General features: G+C 40.9%; 1 protein-coding gene across 6 annotated transcripts in view; it reads right to left on the minus strand.

The window, feature by feature from the left end:
- The window catches only part of SMURF1 (SMAD specific E3 ubiquitin protein ligase 1), a 42,106-nt gene that overhangs the window by 6,891 nt on the left and 16,408 nt on the right, over positions 1-18,807 (minus strand). For 3 of the 6 annotated variants that reach the window (XM_015876900.3, XM_015876899.3, XM_085513891.1), the window contains exons 2-15: positions 11,076-11,114; positions 10,321-10,429; positions 9,577-9,710; positions 9,393-9,458; positions 8,453-8,528; positions 7,872-8,110; positions 6,995-7,079; positions 4,632-4,778; positions 3,526-3,730; positions 2,718-2,821; positions 2,186-2,300; positions 1,507-1,685; positions 535-672; positions 58-178 (exon numbers count right to left, since the gene is read on the minus strand). In XM_015876900.3, coding sequence (XP_015732386.1) covers positions 58-178; positions 535-672; positions 1,507-1,685; positions 2,186-2,300; positions 2,718-2,821; positions 3,526-3,730; positions 4,632-4,778; positions 6,995-7,079; positions 7,872-8,110; positions 8,453-8,528; positions 9,393-9,458; positions 9,577-9,710; positions 10,321-10,429; positions 11,076-11,114 — 1,757 coding nt within the window. Of the gene's footprint in view, positions 1-57; positions 179-534; positions 673-1,506; positions 1,686-2,185; positions 2,301-2,717; positions 2,822-3,525; positions 3,731-4,631; positions 4,779-6,994; positions 7,080-7,871; positions 8,126-8,452; positions 8,529-9,392; positions 9,459-9,576; positions 9,711-10,320; positions 10,430-11,075; positions 11,115-18,807 lie in introns of all 6 variants that reach the window. The other 3 variants (XM_015876898.3, XM_015876896.3, XM_015876897.3) reach the window with 1 other exon arrangement.

Genomic DNA, 18,807 nt, shown 5'->3' on the forward strand with positions numbered 1-18,807 from the left:
CTTGAGTTTAGAATGTACAAATTACAAACTAATATTCCAAGAGGTTAAGATGTATACCTCAAGCTCCTTCTGGTCAAAAGGCTTTAGGAGATGTTGGGGAATGAGTTCATTAAAACCTTTCTGCAGAGCCAAGAACTGTGCTTCTATGCCTCTCATAAATCGCCAGTTCACATACAACCTGGGGGAAGGCAAAAAAGGTCAGAGTGATAAGCTGGATAAGAATGGGCTTTTTTGAGCAAGGCTGGAAAAAGTTCATTTTACAGAGGAATTAGTTTTAAAAGACACCTTATGAAAGAAATGATTATTAATTCCTTTTGCTATCGACAGTTGATTATTATACCATCAACAGACAACACAATGTACAACTTACAACTTCTTCCCAGGCTTTACTACATTACATTGCATGAAAACACGTAATTTATGAATCAGGTATTTCCCTCTGAAATACCCATACCATTAGTTACACCATATAAAAAGAAGCAACGTGTTCACTGCCTTCCTTCCACTACATTTGCAGGATATGTTCTGCAATACCTGACATATTCTTTCTTGTTCTCTTCTGTCACTGGAATGTTCCTGCCATTCGGTTTGAGTTCGTGCTGTAAAATCCTCCCAAAAGCATTGTGTTCCACACAGAAAGTATGGTCCAGAACCGGGGTGATATCGTTCTCTCTAACAAATGAAAGACAGAAGGTAAACGTTGTATTTTTGATCACTTGCAGTGGCAATGCTGACAGCTTGTTATTTGAACACACAGTGTCAGTATAAACCTGGTAAGCATCCATCTGCATTCCACACCACTAGAGGAATGCTGCCACAACCACTGATTTCCATACGGCTTAATGTCTGCTGAGGAGCCCAGTCAGAGGCGCCATTCTCACCATTACAGTTGTGGTAGTATTTGGGATAATGAATAAATGATTAATCCCTAAACACACACACATATATATACACAACAATAACGCAATCTGCTGTCATCTACTGAGTGCAGCACAGAAGAAATCAATTATTTTCAATAACATACCAATAACTTCAAACTGAAATTTAAAACAGCCTTTATGAAAAAGGAACAATGCGAAGAAATGCTGAAGAATCCCAAAGCTTCACCTAATGATGATGGGTTTGTTTTGTTCTAAACTGTAAGTGCACAAAGTTCAAATTAATTCAATTTATTTTCTTTTTAATCAATACTGTTGTTTTTTTGTTTTTAAATCCACACTTTCTTAAGGCCAAAGGTTGTACTTCCAAACTCAGGACGGAGTTCTGAGGATTCTGATACTGTGGTATTCTACCACACTCACGCAACTCTTAATTCAGAACCTAATTTACTACGAGGAGGCCTAACACAGTTTACACGAGAACAATTTCCTCACATAGTTTGAGCTTTTTGACACAGAAATTGTTCCTTGGGAATTTTGTCCCCATCTCCCCCGTTACAAGACCCTTCTATTTTCTGTAAAGCATTATCTTCTCCACAGCAAGACAACCAATAAATACAGTACTTACAGAATCCAGACTAAACTTTTGTGTAGTTCTGGGTCAACAGATTCCAGATCAGAGAGCTGAATGGGTTTCCCCAGGAGCTGTTTATAAAAGGGAACCGTGAACCCCCCATTGATATAGTGTCCATGGAACACAGCCAAACCCATTATCCGACCAACAAAATGGAAATAAGACAAATGGTCCTGCAGGGAGAGAGGAGAAAATCAGGCAGCACAAAGACACTCTAACACTGACATCTCGTGGCTATTTAAGTGCAAATCATCTGCAGCCCCTCTGGGCAAAAGGAACCACAATTTTTCCTCATAACATAACCAAGAAGAGAAACATTTAATGATTAAACATATCAAACAAGTCTCTGCACTTTACCTAATAAACTACATACAAGTACTTTAGACCTTGCAAGCAGAATTGCTTCTCCTTTTAGGGTTTATATCAATACAAGTCCTGCAATAATGAGGAAGCAAACACCCAAACTACACAGCAGCTTATTGAGAGGCCTCTCTCATGCTTTTCCATTTCTGTGCAAACCCTGCTCCTCTGCATTATAACAATACAAGATGTGTTAACACATTTTTACCTCACTTCACTGTCTATGTTCTCATTGTGAAGGAATTAGCTGCAATTATAAACTGCAAGGGACAATCTCTTAAAATACACACATTGCTCAGAAGTCAATACTTACGGGATTGATAGAGGAGTCTGGATTGATTTGCAGCATGTAAATATTATCTGTAGAGTACTGGAAGAGTCCATAGTATGGATTCAACATTTCATGGCACAGTAAATACAACCATTCTCTGCCAAAAAAGAAAGTGTTATTTTAGAAGAATGCAACTTCCACTTAAGTTTTAGATAACACAGTTACTGTGAACCATTAACACAGTTATCAGTTTCTTATTTCAAATTAAATCTTCTACTGCTTTCCACCTGCAGAAGAAAGAAGTACACTTAAAATCTTACTGTATTTTTCAACGTACAGGTTGCTTGGTTGTAGTTTATAAGTAGTGAAGAAATTAACATGAATTAACATAGCTAGTAAGCAATGAGACAATGCCATCTCATTCCTTACCCATTCCCTAAACATGGTCAGGGGCATATTTAAACAAATCAGGTCTGTACAAGACTCATTGAAAAGCACACACAAGAACACAAACACATACACAAAACCCCACCAGTTTTACAGCTAAAAACTGTCAGAAAAACAAAAATCTCACCTTGCTACTCCTCCATAATCCAGGCCTTCCTCACCTCGAAATTTTACCATAAGCCTCTTTTTCAAATCCTTGGGCCTCATCTTCATTATCTGACGGTAGGATTCCTGTACATGTGTAGACATATTTATTGGTTGGGTTGGTGGTTTTTTTTTTAAACAGATTAGACATTTTATTTCTTTTCTATAATTAGCTCTACTAAGAAGCAGTAATACAATAGATTTTTTTTACTCAGCTGCAGAAAACATTCTGTTAAAGGGCTAATCTAAAGCACATTTCAATGACAAGACTAACATTTGTTGGTATAAAGTCCACAAAAAGCTTAATTCCCCTTTGCTACAAAAGTACTTAAAAAGTAATCCGATCTAAGAATAGAAGAATGCCCAGTTAGAGTTACTTTTTACATGCCCACACACACAAGCAGTAATAACAAGCAGATCCCATTCCTTTTTAGTTTTCAACTTTTGTCATTTCTAAATGAAAAAGAACGCTCAAATTTGTCAGCAAAACCCATGTAAACTTTACATAACCCAGCTTTCCCCGTGTAAGGTGAAAGCCTTTTAGCAACTAAACATTTGTATTGGCAAAAGAGCCCCAAACTACTCAGAATTTCTTCTTATAAATGGCCAAGTTAAAACATGAAACTAAAAGAATGTTCTTTTTCTTTATTTTAATCAGAGTTCTGATAATCTGTATGATACCACCAGATTCACCACTTCTCCCATTAAACTGACTTGATGTAAGAAAAGACCAGTTTTATTAAACTTGAATGAGAGAAATTGATATTTGTAGTAAAGAGTCCATCAAATACCTCAAATATTTCCTCTCTGGACACTTCAATTCGGCAGTGACCTGCCTGCGGCTGCTGAAGGGAAAGCTCATGTCTAAGAACTTTTAGCTTTTGCACCAAGTCTCTTTCATATCTCTGTGCAGGCAACTCCTCGCCCTCTTCCACGGACCCCTCATTTGGAGCTGGCAGAGGCTGCTGGCTGGGCTCTTTTAGCTGGCATTGATGGCTTTGAAAGAAAAGTAAAATATTTATTCTAGAAGCATTACAAAATGACACAGTAGAAAAGAACTACCTCTACGATTACTGGAAGAGAAATGTGTACTTCTCCTACATAGACAAAGCCTCAAACGTTCATCCTCATTGGTCATGCCTTTATGTGGGTTGAGGATCCATTTCATATTTTAAATAAGAGATTCTGCAGTATATTCTTCAAGCACAGACTGATTGGATCTAAGGCAAATTCTGAACTCAAGCACAATGCACACACACCATCAGGCTTCTTCCAGGGCCAGATCTGTAACAGTGCAGCTGCTTTTGCATGATGTAGAGCTTGAATTTATTAAATCCTGCTAAACCTGAGCTGGCTGTGCACTGCACCAGGAGACCAGACTCCACCTGGCTTTATATTCCTGCTGTCTCGAGCTCAAAGGAGCAGAAAGCCAGCTCAGATCTACCAAGAGCTAGAATAGAACTAGAACTGCTAAGCCAGAGAGACATGAGCAGAGTGCTGTGGAACTGCCTGGCAGATCCTCTACTCTGCACTGCAACATTTCTAGATCTGCATATTTTCTCCGACACAACTTGGTGCAGTTTTGTCAAACCAACTTAAAAGATCAGCATTATGCAGAAATATGCAAGCCCTCCCTGGGGACTGCAAAGCATAATAAAAACAGTTTTGTAGAGTCTTTGCATGAAGGTCAGACAAAACTAGGGCTGACAACTAATATTCAGACCCTGATTAGACTCGCACAAAAATTCACCTCCTTGCATCTGTTGCCTAATATCATTAAGCAATGGGGTTTTGTTTCAGCATCTCATGACTCCCGGACTGTAATTAAAATTGTACAAAAATAAATGGCTTAAGAATCCAAACTTGAGATGAATTATTTATCATACAAACTTCTTACTTCATGATGTGATGTAGTCGTGGATCTGTGAATTGTGTGGTTCTGTTGTTATGATCTACAAAATATATTCTTCCTGAAACTGTACTTCTAACTTCCCAACCTGGAGGCAGAGGTCCCAGTTCATCGCAATTCACACTGTTAAGGTCTCTAAGGAGAAAAGTAAACAAAGTTAAAGCACTCCTGAAGTGAAGGTGGAACCAATTACATTCAGGGAATGGGGAGGGGGAGTGAATTTGGCTCTTTGTGATTCCAGGCTATGAAAGCCTCAGGAAAGCAGTACACTGTAACTACTTTAATGTTGCCTTTTTAGAATCCTTCATCTAAGCAGTGCAACTTTGTAATCTGTCCTTGAGATTAACAAAGCCATGCAGCTTAAAAGTAACTTCAACATGCAACATCATCATTTAGGCAGAGCTGCAAAAGGCCAGAGAGATCTTCTTTGTAGCAAAAAGTTAGACAGAAAATAAAAAATCCTATTAACACTAATGCAACCCATGTGCAGAAAACCTAAAAATGAAAGGCCTCTAAATCAACCACTGCCTCCAAATACCCAGGAGGGTAAGAAGCCAAGGCAGCCAAACACTAAAATGGCTTCAAAAGAAAAATTCACCTATTTAATTAGCGAGGTTAGAAACTTAAGTATGAGAAATCGCTCACAGAAAGGCTTCTCTGACACGTTCATCCCTTTCATTCTTGATAGCTTTAAGGTGCCATCCTTTGTAGGCGCTGCTAAAGGCAATCACTCACCTTCAGGTAGCACAATAGCGTTTAAATTCAACACAGAATGTATTTACAACTCGAGAATTTAAAACGCTTTAAAGCTGCCCCATATAGTAAAATACCAACAATGGCAAGAAAAAGAAGGAGGGGAACCTGGAGACCGTTGTTTTGACAGGAACGCTGTTAAGGGAGGTGTTCTCTAGACAGTTGAGGTGGGTTTATCTATTATGCAGGGCTGAAGACATCACTCTATAGATTTCATTACCTAAATCTAACAGCCCAACATCAGTATAAGGGTATGAGAGGCTTTAGAAAAGGTTTGTACATCAAAGGCTTCATTACTGTCAAGGGATGGCAAAAGCCAGCATGGGGTACACAGGGAGACAGACAAGCCTTTGTTAGGCTCCTTGAAAGAAGATTATAGTTGTAACCATTTGTTTCAATCAGCTGTGCATCTGAAAGTGCTTTAGAGATCTGATTACACCAAGTTTTAACCTACATCTGTGCTAAATGCCAAGGTTACATTTTTGCACTGTAACTCTGTGGCAAAGAAAAGCCATCTCAACCCAAAGACGGGTGACCACTGAATCTGAGACACTGCTGTGACCACCTACATTGCTGGTCCCAAAATCCTGGCTAAAATGTGCAGCAAAAAGAAGCAGCAGCTTTCATTAAGTAAACCAGGATCAGTTGGAGAAGAAACAAGGCTTTGGGCATCCAAGCCTGACTTGACTGACATGAAGAATGAGCACTGTCATTTTTTCTTCCAACAGCATCAGCTAATCTAACATCAGCGCTTTTATCTCTCTCTAAACCTCATTTTTTCATATCCTCCCATATACTGTGGTTATATCTACACTTTTGCCTACACTACTGTATATAATTTTTCTAATATCCTGTACCACACCGGTCTATTACACAATGAACACAGCAGATGAAGAGTTACAAACGCTGTTCTTTACTACCGAACTGGGTGTACAGGCAGCCCAGTGAAACAGCCCAGATTCAGAGCTCCTCAAGGAAGACAGACCTTAGTCACAAAGACCTGGATTAACTGCAGGTTAAGTTTTAAAGAGGCTTTACTAAATTAATCATGTGGAGGATTCAAATTTCCTAGCTGCAAATCATTGGTCTGAAGCATAAAAACCCCAGCACTACTTCAAGTTTAAAGACTGGAGGTAATCTCTGCTTCAGTTGTACAAGAATGGGCACTATTATACAGAAATTACCAATTCAATACTCAGGCGGCAGTCACCTTTTTATTTAATTTGTAGTCCAAACTGTTTCTAAAGAAAAAAATTTGATTCAGAAAACCAACTTTATAAAAAACAATAACAAAGTCACAGTGACATTTTGGAAGGGTTTGCCAAATGGTAATTCCTGAAGGACTACATGCTTTTCTTTGCTTGTTTTACATGATTCACTGGTAGATAATTCTCCCTTTCAAAGTCATCTTTAATATACAGTGCAAAGCTAAATGGAGAGAACCAAAATCACCCCTCTGCTCATCTCTCTCACATTAAATTTAGATAGTCTATTTCATAATTATTATTCTTCAAGATTTCACTGATTTTTGCTCTAAAAGATTCAGCTTACATCTGTACACACACAGAATCCCACCCCATCGCCCTATAAATACATACCTTGGTATCCTAGGGTCATGCCATGTGCTAACTCCAGTTTGCGTGTGCAAAAAATAAACCTGGCCCTGTACCGTTGTTCTTTGTTCTGTGAAAATGGATGGAAGATTACTTTAAGGCACAAACCTAAAAAAATCCAACCTGAATAAACAGTTAGTTTGAAGCCATTGGTGTACACTGTCTTTCTGTCAGAGCTAGGAGAAACTACTTGAGCCATCCCACCTGATCTCTTGCAGCAGGGACTGCTTTGCCCTTAAACACAGTCCTCACAAGTTTACTTGACGACACAGTTCAGCAATCCTTTTCAAACTCAGAATTCCAGCGTGTTTCAGTTTGTATTTTTATTTTTAGATCTTGAGACATCTCAAACCCCCCAAACTGGATTTCTTTCCTCCTAGATTTGGCGTGCTCTTTTCCGAGCTTTAAATTCTCCCTAATCTTATCCTTCCTAATCTTCTGTACTACTGGCTTCTTTGCTTTTATATTTTCCTGATCTTTTCTCAAATGTGGGCTCAAACCTACACGATATGCCAAGGGGGAAGGAAAAAATAGCACTACTGCTCTAGTTTAAAGAGCTCTTTACATTCATTCTCCCTAGATACAATGCCAAGATTAGCAGTGAATTTTCTGTAACAGCATCATACCACAAACTCATGTTTAATTTACCATCAACCTCTCAGTGTATCCTGGAGTAGACAACTGCTAATTAGACTCAAACTTGCAGCTGCACTGCTTAGTTCCTTTTCCAAAACACAGACCATTAGATGCTTATAGATACTTCACGTCCTAACAGGTAAACCGCATCGATTTGGTAAATTGGGATAATTTTCCTCTGAAGTCTTTTGAAAACTTAAATTGAATGGCTCTGGAAAATTCTTACCATAGCCTTCAGGTAGGTCAGGAGACTGGTGACCATGAGGTCTGTTCTGAGGTGTCTGGACATGACCTCTGACTTCAGGAGTCCGAAGTCGCTGTGCCTGAAGCCTCTGATCTTGACTGGGGGACTCTACAAAGCGACAATTGCCTCCACCTGCAGCCCCTGTAGTGTCTGTGTAGGGTGCTGGTTCTTCCATAAAACAACTCAGTGGCCTCCCCGGTCCGGAATCTTCATAAACCGTTCTGAAAATGGGGAAACTTCAAGATTTTCCATCACAGAAGTGAATGCAGAAATAACTGCTTTGTTTCTGTTTGCTTTTTTTTCCTCTCTCTCCATTACTTTAAGTAACTTCCAGCCCAAGGTACATCACTTTCTTACACCAAATTTCCTACCCAAACAGAAGTGCCAGAGGCATTGGTAACAAGAAATATCAAGTCCTAGTCAGTTTAGATGATTTTCTTCTGAGGAAGCATTCAGCTACAGCTTTACTACCTGTTACGCGTTCCCAGAGAAGATAATAGTCGTTATATTCTTTCCACATATGAACTTGTTTTCTAAGTAAGTGTAAAGAAAGGAGTCCTTACCCTTCATTCTCCAAAAGCCCTCTACAGTCTACTACAGAACCTCCGGTGCCTATTCTGTCCCGTGTCTGTAAACTGACTGAAATAAAAACCAAACACAAGTTAATAATTGTTCCCTAAGCAACAACAAAAACCAGACAACCTATATTTACACAGCATAAAGCACTGAGGAACACTAAAACCATACTGCACATATGAGAGCACATCACTCACGCCAGATCCTTCCATAATCCTAACACACCATTGATTTTTTAAAAAGGGTGAAAAGGCATCAGAGGCATCACATCATCAAGGCTGAAGCTGAGCCTATTTCTGTGAATGTCAAAAGGCAGCTCCCACATCTGCATTCCATGAGGATTCGGGAAGGTTATATGGGAGGAAATTGCTCACCACTAGATGTCATCATTACAGTGAGAATTTAGATTTTGCTAGACATATTGATGTACATATATTGAAAGATTTGGGTGCAGGGCAGGGCAGGGGGAGGCAGAGCAATGTGGTGATATGGGTTAAGTTAGAGTGCAAAACTAGCACTGACAGAAGTGGGGGAAAAAAACAGACATAGACAAAAATCAAGGATGGTATTAAAACAGCAATTCTTTAAGTAACTCTTATCCAGGTAACATTCTGTTTGCCTGCCATCTTGGTCCAAATGCAATTAGTTTTACAGTAACATTCACCCTTCCAGAGCTGTAATAGGAACCTTGCCAAATGCACTCCCTCTTTTTAATATTGTTTGCCATTATTAAATAAGAGCAAATCAACTCATTTGTAAGAGTACAACAAAACAATTTGTGTTATGTAACCTAATCCCATTAAAACCCGAAGAAACAACACAGAAAAGGCTCTGAAGCAACAACCATGGATTTCTTTTTCAATACATCATTTGCCCTCATAGTGTATTTATCTAAACAGATAAATATTTAACTAAGAGTATTCTTACCCACTATTTGGCCTCGTACAGCATCAGTATCTGTGGGATTTAGTTTGCATAGATCCAAACGCTGGTCTGCAAACAAGAATTGAAAACATCAACAAAACACCAAGGGGCTGGGAGAGAACACTACTCACTACAAGATACAAGGCAATGAAGGTTCTTGACTGTGCCAGATAGGAGCTGCTCTTACATCCAGTATCTTTTAGCCTGCTGATGGCATTGGAGAGGAGTCGGACACACCCCAGGAAGCCAGCTCCCTGTTTCTTGTGGATTTTTTTATGGTTCCATACACTGATGGTTATGGAATCTGTCTTCCCAACATACCTAAAAAACATACATAGCAGAAGAGTGATTTTAGAAAAAAATACCACTTGACTCCCCAGTATTTCTGTGGAACAAATTCTGATACACTGGAGTACATTGGTCACACTCCTCTATTACAAATACAGAAGCGCTTAAGCCTGGAATGGTGTTATTAATGAATTACTGCACTATGATTTTACACAGCACATTAAATTGATATTGCTGCAGCACAAATTAACCACAGACAGCCTCATTAAAACCTAAGCATCAAACTCATTGAGGTAGAAAACTTTTTTACAATTTATATTTCTTATATTTTGAAGACAATGAATCACTACAAGGACAGTGTGCTGTAAAAGCTGAACTGCACTCGTCCTGTAGAGCTCAGTACAAGCAGAGGTGCTCTGTACCTAAAATACACCTATTTCTACATTCAAACACAGAAAGCAAACAGAAGCAAACCTTTATTAGCAGGTAGTTTCTCGTTATTGCAATAATTAGTCCTCCTCAGTAAATATGATTCTTCTTGGTAACACAGGATGAAGCACCGGTGGCAATTCTCCTATTTCATTTATCAGACAGATCTATATATACACATACAGGTTTACATATGACCTAATGAACAACTCACAGATCATAATGCTGGTTCCATTTGGGGTCCAACGTGTTCTTCACAGTGTCAGTTGAGTGGCACTGACCTGACCCATCAACAACTATTTTTGCAAATGGGTCAGGAAGTCCTGTGGAAAGGAAAAGGGGCTGTTACACATAATAGATTTTGGTTTGTTTCTTCCCAGATAACAACATCATGAAGTCCTCTCAAGAAAGGAAAGGTGCCATTATCCCCAAACTGAAAATAGAGAAAGCAGTTCCTAATTAAAGAACAAGGTACTTCTGCCCTACACATTTGTATCCGCCATAAATAGTAAAATAATTTAGGAAACAGGTTAAACATGCTTAATTTAACAGTGCTTAAATGGTATAAGCATACTAGTAAGTAGGCATTTTAATTCAATCCTTAATGTAACATTGAAACCACTGCTCTGGGATACTTGCACCCTGGGCATGTTTAGCATGTACTTCTACAAGGGATGGATGTTATTGGTAACCCACAGAAAGAACTGTAAGTAGCATCCTGCTTGCAGTCTCATCAGCCAGACTTTCAACAAGAATTTGAGATCCTTGGTCTTTCCCAACACTGGAGCCTGCATCACCCAAATACAGTTGAGGGCAATGCGTGTTTAAGTAGTGATGCAATGCTACTGCAAGACAAATGCAACCACAGAACAAATCACATCCAAAAATGAGCCAAGACTGTAAAGCACAATCTACAGATAAAACCTGGTTAATTAAGAGCAGAAAGTTAAAAAATTAAGGCATACTTACTGAAGAAATCTTTCTTTGCAAGATTCTTGGCACATAATACTGCAAAACAAAATATCAGATTAAGAAATCTTAAGAACAAATAAAGCCTTACAGCAATCACACCCCTGACAATACTGCCTGATTTTAATTCTTAAAAGAAACCCAAATATTTAATATGAGCATCGTTTTCTTTATCTGTGATTGGAACACGCACTTTGTTTGCTCTGTTGTTGCAAAGTACAGATTTAGTGAATCTCTTCGTACCAAAGCCACCTTGTTTTCTATGCTACATGCTTACGTGCTTAAACAAGGTTTTGCTGCAGTTGTTTCACCCATCTTACAATGAGGACTAAGCAGGTTTTGGGCCAAGAACGGTTCAGGGCTCCTGGAGGTGACCTCTGCAGCAGGTCCTGTAGGACACTGTGCAGCCTCCTGCTCTTCATGGCGTCAGTACAGGCAGCTCTTGGAGGTGTTGCTCTACCAGCCTCAACACCTCACCAACACAGAAAGCTTTTGTGATGGACGTCACACAGCTTCATTCAGGAGACAATAGAAATACTGAGGAAAAAGAAAGCAGCAAGATTTTTTCCTTTATAAGGGCCACAACTGAGACTTCATTTCCCTCTCTCCGATTCTACTCAATAACAGAGTGGTTCAAGCAAAGATAAGATCAAGAAACTTGTACCAGTCTCCATTTCTATTAAGTCTCTCACCAGCTACAAGCCTAAATTCTGTTGCTTAGTAAGGACTGCTCAGCACAGCCTCAACAATTCAAGTAGCTCAGTATCCATCAAGTTCTTATAACAAGCCAGGAACAGTAACTACAGAGCCAAACATAAAAATATGAGAGCTCTGACTTACCTAACGCCAGGTGAAAGAAAAGAACCAAGAAAGGTATTTCTAAGACTCAGCCTTTGAGGGAGTCTCTTCCCCACCAAGTTCTTTCCTTCAGCAGGAGAATGAATGAACTCAAGGTGGTCATTGCCCCTGGCAGAGACGCTTCTTATCTGTCTGGCCCTGCACTTCCAGTTGCCCCAGGAGCATTCACACCCATTAGCTCTATGCTGGGCACATTGAAGATGTGTATTAGTATATATTTCTCTTGCACTTCCATTGGAATTCCACAGCAATGGCCCATCAGCTGAAACATCTAGCAGAATATGAACTGCTTCACCTCACACATCAAGGCAACAGACCAGAGCCATCCCAGCTTAGCACAGATGTCCACAGAAAAAAAAAAACCACACACAAATCCTTTGATTTTATGACTAATTAAAGCAGCCACTACACGAAACTATTTCTAGAATGGATTAAAAATTATGTGCTTCTGAGATTGGTGAACTGTACGATGAGGGAAAGCTCCTCTTGGGCTTTTAACAGCTGACCAGAAAGGAAAAGTCTGCAGGACTGTGGCAGTCTGGTTTGGAATAGAACAGGATGGCAGAATCAGTCAGCGGCTGGTCTATGGAAGCACTAGAGAGCAAAGCTTAATTTCCTCTTCCAGACAAGGAAAAAGAAGCAGAAGAGCAGGCAATGAGCACAGGTAAAATCAGAACCGGAATGTTCCAGCACTCACCAAAATGAATCTGAAAGTTCCTCTGAGTGGCGGAGCTTTTTCTTTTTTAAATCAAATAACTCATACCACTTTCCATCTCCAATCCTAAGAATCTGTTCTCACGTTGGATATGTACACCATCTGTAACAACCTGCATATTGTCTGACTATATAATTATCACATTTATTCTGTGTTTCAGGTGTGCTTTCTAGAGCTCACCAGCAGACACAGCTTCTAAACCTGTTACTTATATTTTTCAGTTAATTCTTTCCTGTCTGCCACAGTCTTGCAGTCCATAGCAGAGGAGCACGGCTGCCAATTTGCCAGTTGCAGCCCATGAAACCCTCAATTTTAGGTTGCAAAAAACCATTATTCTTTCCAGTAAGAACACTGGCATAACAGCTAATATTAGCAGACAGATTTTTATGAAGCAACCTCTAGGAGCAGGTGACCTGGGAGGGACCTTTGGCTTTGCTCCACTATTTGCACATGAAATTCACCGAGGTAAAAATATTTTCAAGTGCCCTATCACTTCAAAGATATAAATTGCTAAATTCCAGTAAAGCAACAAGTGACAGGTCAACACTGGGATGCTTGGACATGAAACCAGGCCAGCAGTGGGCACACAGCCCTCCTGATCTGTAAAGCTGTGCCCAATTTGTTTCTTCAATGTAGAGCCCCCAACAAGACCTCAGTGGGACTGTTCTGGGATCTGAACTCAGCTGGATTTACCTATAAAAGCTTAACAATTTGTTAATGTTACCCTGCATGGCAGGTCGCTGCCCACAGATGAGGCACAGGGAAAGAGGTGGATGCTGATCTGCAAACTGGCCACTCCGCTCAGGCTTTGCACAAAACCCAGCATCCAACCTTTGCAAAGTGCTTTTCCTTTCTTTCAAACAAGGCTTATGGCTCATCAGCAGGAGAAATCTGCTCGCATTTGTTGCAAAGTTACAAAAGGCATTAATTCTCCTGTCTCGGTCATTTGCATTCCGCCATCTGAAAGCCAACTGACTTGTTCCAGCTTGACACACTATTTGTTTATGCTGCACTCCGGATTGCTATGCAGCACTCAAGAACTTCTTTTTATACTGTAGAGCCCAAGGAACACTGAAGCAACGTCTTTACATCCCTATTATAATATTTATAAAGGGATGGGAATGTTTTTTTAAGCACCTGACATTACTGAGATAATTTCAAAGGCCAAATTAGCCAGCTGGGTGAAGCATTAACGTGAAAGCATATTTGGCAGAGGGTGAGGAAAGGACGAGGCTTAGACAAAGTCAGGATTCACCCTGCGGATTCAGCGCAGCCCGGGGGAGGCGAGCAGCTCTGTGCCAGCCCCCGGTTGTTCACCCGCTCCCAAAGCGTAAGTGAATCATCTGTAGGAGCTGCAGCAGGTGTAGGAAGGGAAGCACGGCACAGCTCTGCTGCCTGCACTGAGCCAGGCTGAGCATTGCATCAGAAAGCTGCTGCTTTAGCAGCGAGCGGCCTCTGGAGCGTGACCGGCCTTCCTGGGAAGGAGGAGAGCCCGGGTGAGGAACAATTAAATGTCCCCAAGTAAACAGAGCCACCTACAAATCTGCTCAGGCGCCAAGTTCCTCCTCCCCACTGCACTCAAAGGACAGCTGCTGGTCTGCAGGGAGCTCCTTCACACTGCTGTATCTGCATCGACGGTGCTTTTACTCACATTTAACATAGCACTCCCTCAGCATAGCGCTGTTGCTGCTATCGTTGTTTTCAGGTAGATGAGTTTTGCAGCAGCATGTAAAGATTCAATAGACACCAGTCTGTACAAACGCAAAGGAGCATCTGCATTAGGGACTGCATTAATTCACACTCTGCTCCATGCTCTGAGTTAAAGGTAAGCACCTCCTGGATGAAATGAAGGATCTTTACACGTGGCTCCGATCTGAGCCAGCAGCAGCATTCAGCTCAGCACTCCAGTTAGACTGGGAGACGAGGCCGACCAGCAGCACGTCCACATCTTCCTTGGGAAAGGGGGAAGGTCGTGCTGGGGGATGCTGGCAAACAAACCTCTCAGCCATCCCTGGCCTTCCCTTTGATATTCCAGGTTAATCATTTGTGCTTGTGCAAACGCACTGCTAGATTCCAGGATATATTCATTTTACTTTCTGACAGAAGGTAAACACAAGGCCAGCGGGCTGATGACGTCGAAAGGACTTCACTTAGTATTTCCTTCTGAGCAGACCATCTTTAATCATGGAGATATGGAGCACAAGCATTACAAGCACTGCAAGTTGTTGGGTCTCTTTCATCCTGAAAAAGTCTGCAGAAGACTACACCGAAAAATCACGGGCAGAAAATCTTCCACAAACAAACAAACACGCTCAGACAGAAAAAGCACAAGCATCAGCTATTTACCACATGCTGCTCTGACAGCCCAAAGCACCACAGCCCACAATTAAAACCTTTGCTGGATCTATGATGGGAAATCACTTCCCTTCCAAATGCTTCTACACCATTTGTGTGGAGCCGCCATCCCCCCCAGGGCGCCTTGGAGCAGGACTCTGCTTATCGCCCTTCTTCTGTGCACATAACCTTAAATGAGACTTTGCTGCAGATAAATGTTTGTTTTTATTTCTACTACTAGGCAACCCGGGAAGGTTTTTTAAGTGCTTTGTTTTTTTTTTAAGGCTGACAATCATTTATGTTTGATAGGGTACAAGAGGAAATTTAATGGAAAAGGAAAGACGGGTAAAGTGTGTCAAAATGTGGTTTCTATGCAGCAAACCACATCACTGAACTGAAAGATACAGTTTTATTCACAAATCGAAGCTTAAACTGTCACCACAAAGGCCAAGGTTTCTATTCTAGTCCTTTTCTTGTTTGCTTTAAGAATACTTGTAGTCTTCCTCTGTCTGCTTCAGACTGCAATGCATAAATCCACAGACTGCTTTAACCTTACAGTAAGTGAATCCCTGCGGTGCTTAAAGCAGAAAAGGAACCAAACTGAGTCTTACATCTGCCAGAGAAACCAATTACCTGTACAGAACTAATTTTACACACGTATCTGCTGATGTGTACGTACACCGAGTGACCTTCATGAATGCCCTCAGTGCCACGGTGCCAACCAGACCTGCAGTGCACCACAAACCAGCCCCAAATCCCTGACATTGGGGCTGCCACACATCACACCCCAGCATTTGCAGACTGCCTGTACCGAAGCTGAAACCAAACTTAACTACCAGATTAAAGCGATGCTTCATTAGAAAACCTCAGTTCTCAAAGAGTTGCTGGATTTGATGCATGAAGCCTTTTTGTGGCCCTTTTGTGTAGGCTGCAGTGAGAATCAAAGCCTCTTTTCAAGGCATGCTTTCCTCGTGGGCTGGAACTTGGCTTCATGCAGCCAGTTGCAAACACAAGACAACTTTGAAGAGCTCTTCAAAAAACCACACACCCAGAAAAAGCCATTTTTATGAGTCCATTAACATGTCATTAAAGTCTCCACTTTGCCAAGAATCAGATTTCCATCCTACCTAAGCATAAAAATGTCATGCATGAGAGAGAGTCCTCACAGCACAAATAACAGCGAGTTGACAAAACCCAACAGTTTCATCTCCAAGATTCCTAAAAATTACTCAAACTGGAAAAGTCCTCCTGGGCACCGACTGGCTGCAGGTCTTCACATCTTGTATGTATTCTGCAGCAGGTCTGATTAACCCTCCATAAAGAAAATCACTAAAAAAAAATCAGTGCAGGACTATAGGAAGAACAAATGCCATTACATTCCCAGTGACCTGAGACTGCAACACGACCAGAAAAGCAAGTTTGAGGGTGAACTGAGATATAAACCTTGCAGAAACACTAAGAGTTATGGAATTAGCTGGGGAACTTTGCAGGGATTAAATAAAAAGAAGAGATCAATAGGAAGCTGAATTAACGCCGATGCTGAATCAGAGAAAGGCACACAAATTAGACAAGTAGAAATAAGCATATCCAATTATCTCTCATACTAACTCTTCTTTCCCCTTTGTTCACCGTAACAAATGCCTGATACAAAGGCTAACTCCCAGATTACATTTTTCATTAAATCCTATTATTGCATCAGTTTTCTTATGAGATTGCTCTGCCTTCCTCTAGTGCAGGCCAAGAACTTCCTCATACTCTCTATGCAATCTCCTATGTTCTACTCGGATGTAAAACCCAGGTAACCCCAACAGCTGCACTGTTTGTTACAGCTGTCCCCAGCCCAGCCCCAGATCTGAAGCAGAGGCCACCCAAGAATTTCTTTAGCCCTTGTACAATGGGGCAAATTCCAGCTACACGGAACTCCCACCTCTCACTCAAACTAGTTTCAGGGCATTTTTGTAGCTGTTGTTCAGGGCAAACCTCTCCAAGTGACCTCAGCACCTTTAGCTAACCATTTCTCTTGCCCCTACAATGATTTCTTAGCTGTAGGGAGCACAACCAGGAACACTGGAGCAAGAAGAACACAGTAATTCTGCCACCAAGAAGTGCCCTTGCAGCACGACCTTCCTCCATGTCCTTGGACCTTTTCCTTGCAGACTATCTAGCACCACATTCAGAACACAACCATGTTCTTTGCAAACTGGAAGTAAGAGCTAAGTTAGCTACTGCCATCCCCATTTCACAGCAGCTGGAAGACCCATTCTCAATGAGAGCCATTCTCAAAAAACACACAATTGATCCCCCTTTAACCAGAGAAAACATTAACAGAACATTAAGTTATATATAACTACTCCATGGTCTTTAAAACTCAGTCCTCTGCCGCCAAGACTCATCAAACTCAGTCAAGTTTTGATTTCCTAGAGTGTCCACAAATGGTCTCCCAGCTCCCTGCAAACAGCCCATATGCTCAGGCTTCAGCTATAGCATCAACTTCTACATACACTTGCAAGAAACAGAAGTACCTGGAAAGAACAAAAACATTCTCATTAAAATAGCATAGAATTTGCCCCGAGATCAGAATACTGTTCTATCTCCTCGCTGACAGCTAACTAAAACAATCCAAATGACAAAATTCCTACTGGAACCACAAATCAGCATTTTACATTTACTCCACACTCGATTGTGCAAGCTGTAGTTATTGGGAACAACATAGTTCTGCATTTCTTCCCTTCCACATCTCGTGTCCCCAACCACATGGACTTGAATAATGTCTGTTTTCAAGCAAAGAGTATTTATCAAGACAGGCTTATCTGCATGGCTTGCACATACTTGTGCTCACATTTTGAAACAGACACCAACATGTATTGTGCAAGATCGCTGCTCTGAAGTTGAAAGCTTGCCACAAAGCTATGTGGCTCCATTTTCTTAAATTACATTTAAATAGAAACTGTGCTGAGGTCTTAATACTTCGCTTTTATAGTTACCCAAGTGCTGAAAAAGCATCTGGAAAAAAATTCCTAAAGCATGAAAAACATGTTCCTCCACCCACATGCACTCATAACTCAGATTCCAAACTGAATTTTACTAAGATGGCCAAAAATATTTTGCACTTTTAACACTTGGAGATTTCAAAGCACCTTTTTCAATGCCACGCAAGTACCTAAGGGGACTGAACGCTCAACCAGTGCTGCTCACAACAGGTGGAGCTGAGGACTGAGCTCCAAGCAGTCCTGATCCCCTGCCCTCAGTAAACAAGAGGTCTGTCCTAGAAAGGCTGGCCAAGTCTTCACAAATACAGAATTGTTCCTCTGGAAAGCACCGGGTGAACAGCAGGGAATTATGAATCAAATACAAGAGAAAAAAGCAACAACCAAACACTCTAGAAATGATTCCTAAACTACACTGGTTTTCACTACTGCCTGGGCAGAAATTACCTTCTAACTGGTTGACACTCCTTCATGTGAATGAGAGCCCTTTGCAGCACAGTCTGCTGCTAAGCCACCATTTAATTTAGGTGTGTTTAATTTAATTTCTCTGATCTCCACTTTCCCAAGCTAAACGTATGAAGTGTTAAACACTATATTTTCATTATCAAACAGAGGCTCGCAAAGACTCTCCCTTGCAGCTGATCGCTTGCTTACTAATTCAGTACATGAAAGTCTTTTCCAATAAGCATCCTGTGCACTATAAAACACTGAAATTTAGATCCCCCTCTTCCCAGATACTCTCTGTGGGGCTACCCACACCATTAGCACAAGTAGATTTTTTATAAGCAGTTTGTGAGACTCCAGTTACGACTACATTTATATACGATTAGCAGCTTTT

This window comes from Coturnix japonica, chromosome 13, assembly GCF_054131305.1.
Source record: "Coturnix japonica strain WE chromosome 13, WE-NBRP24, whole genome shotgun sequence".
Classification (NCBI taxonomy): Eukaryota; Metazoa; Chordata; class Aves; order Galliformes; family Phasianidae; genus Coturnix; species Coturnix japonica.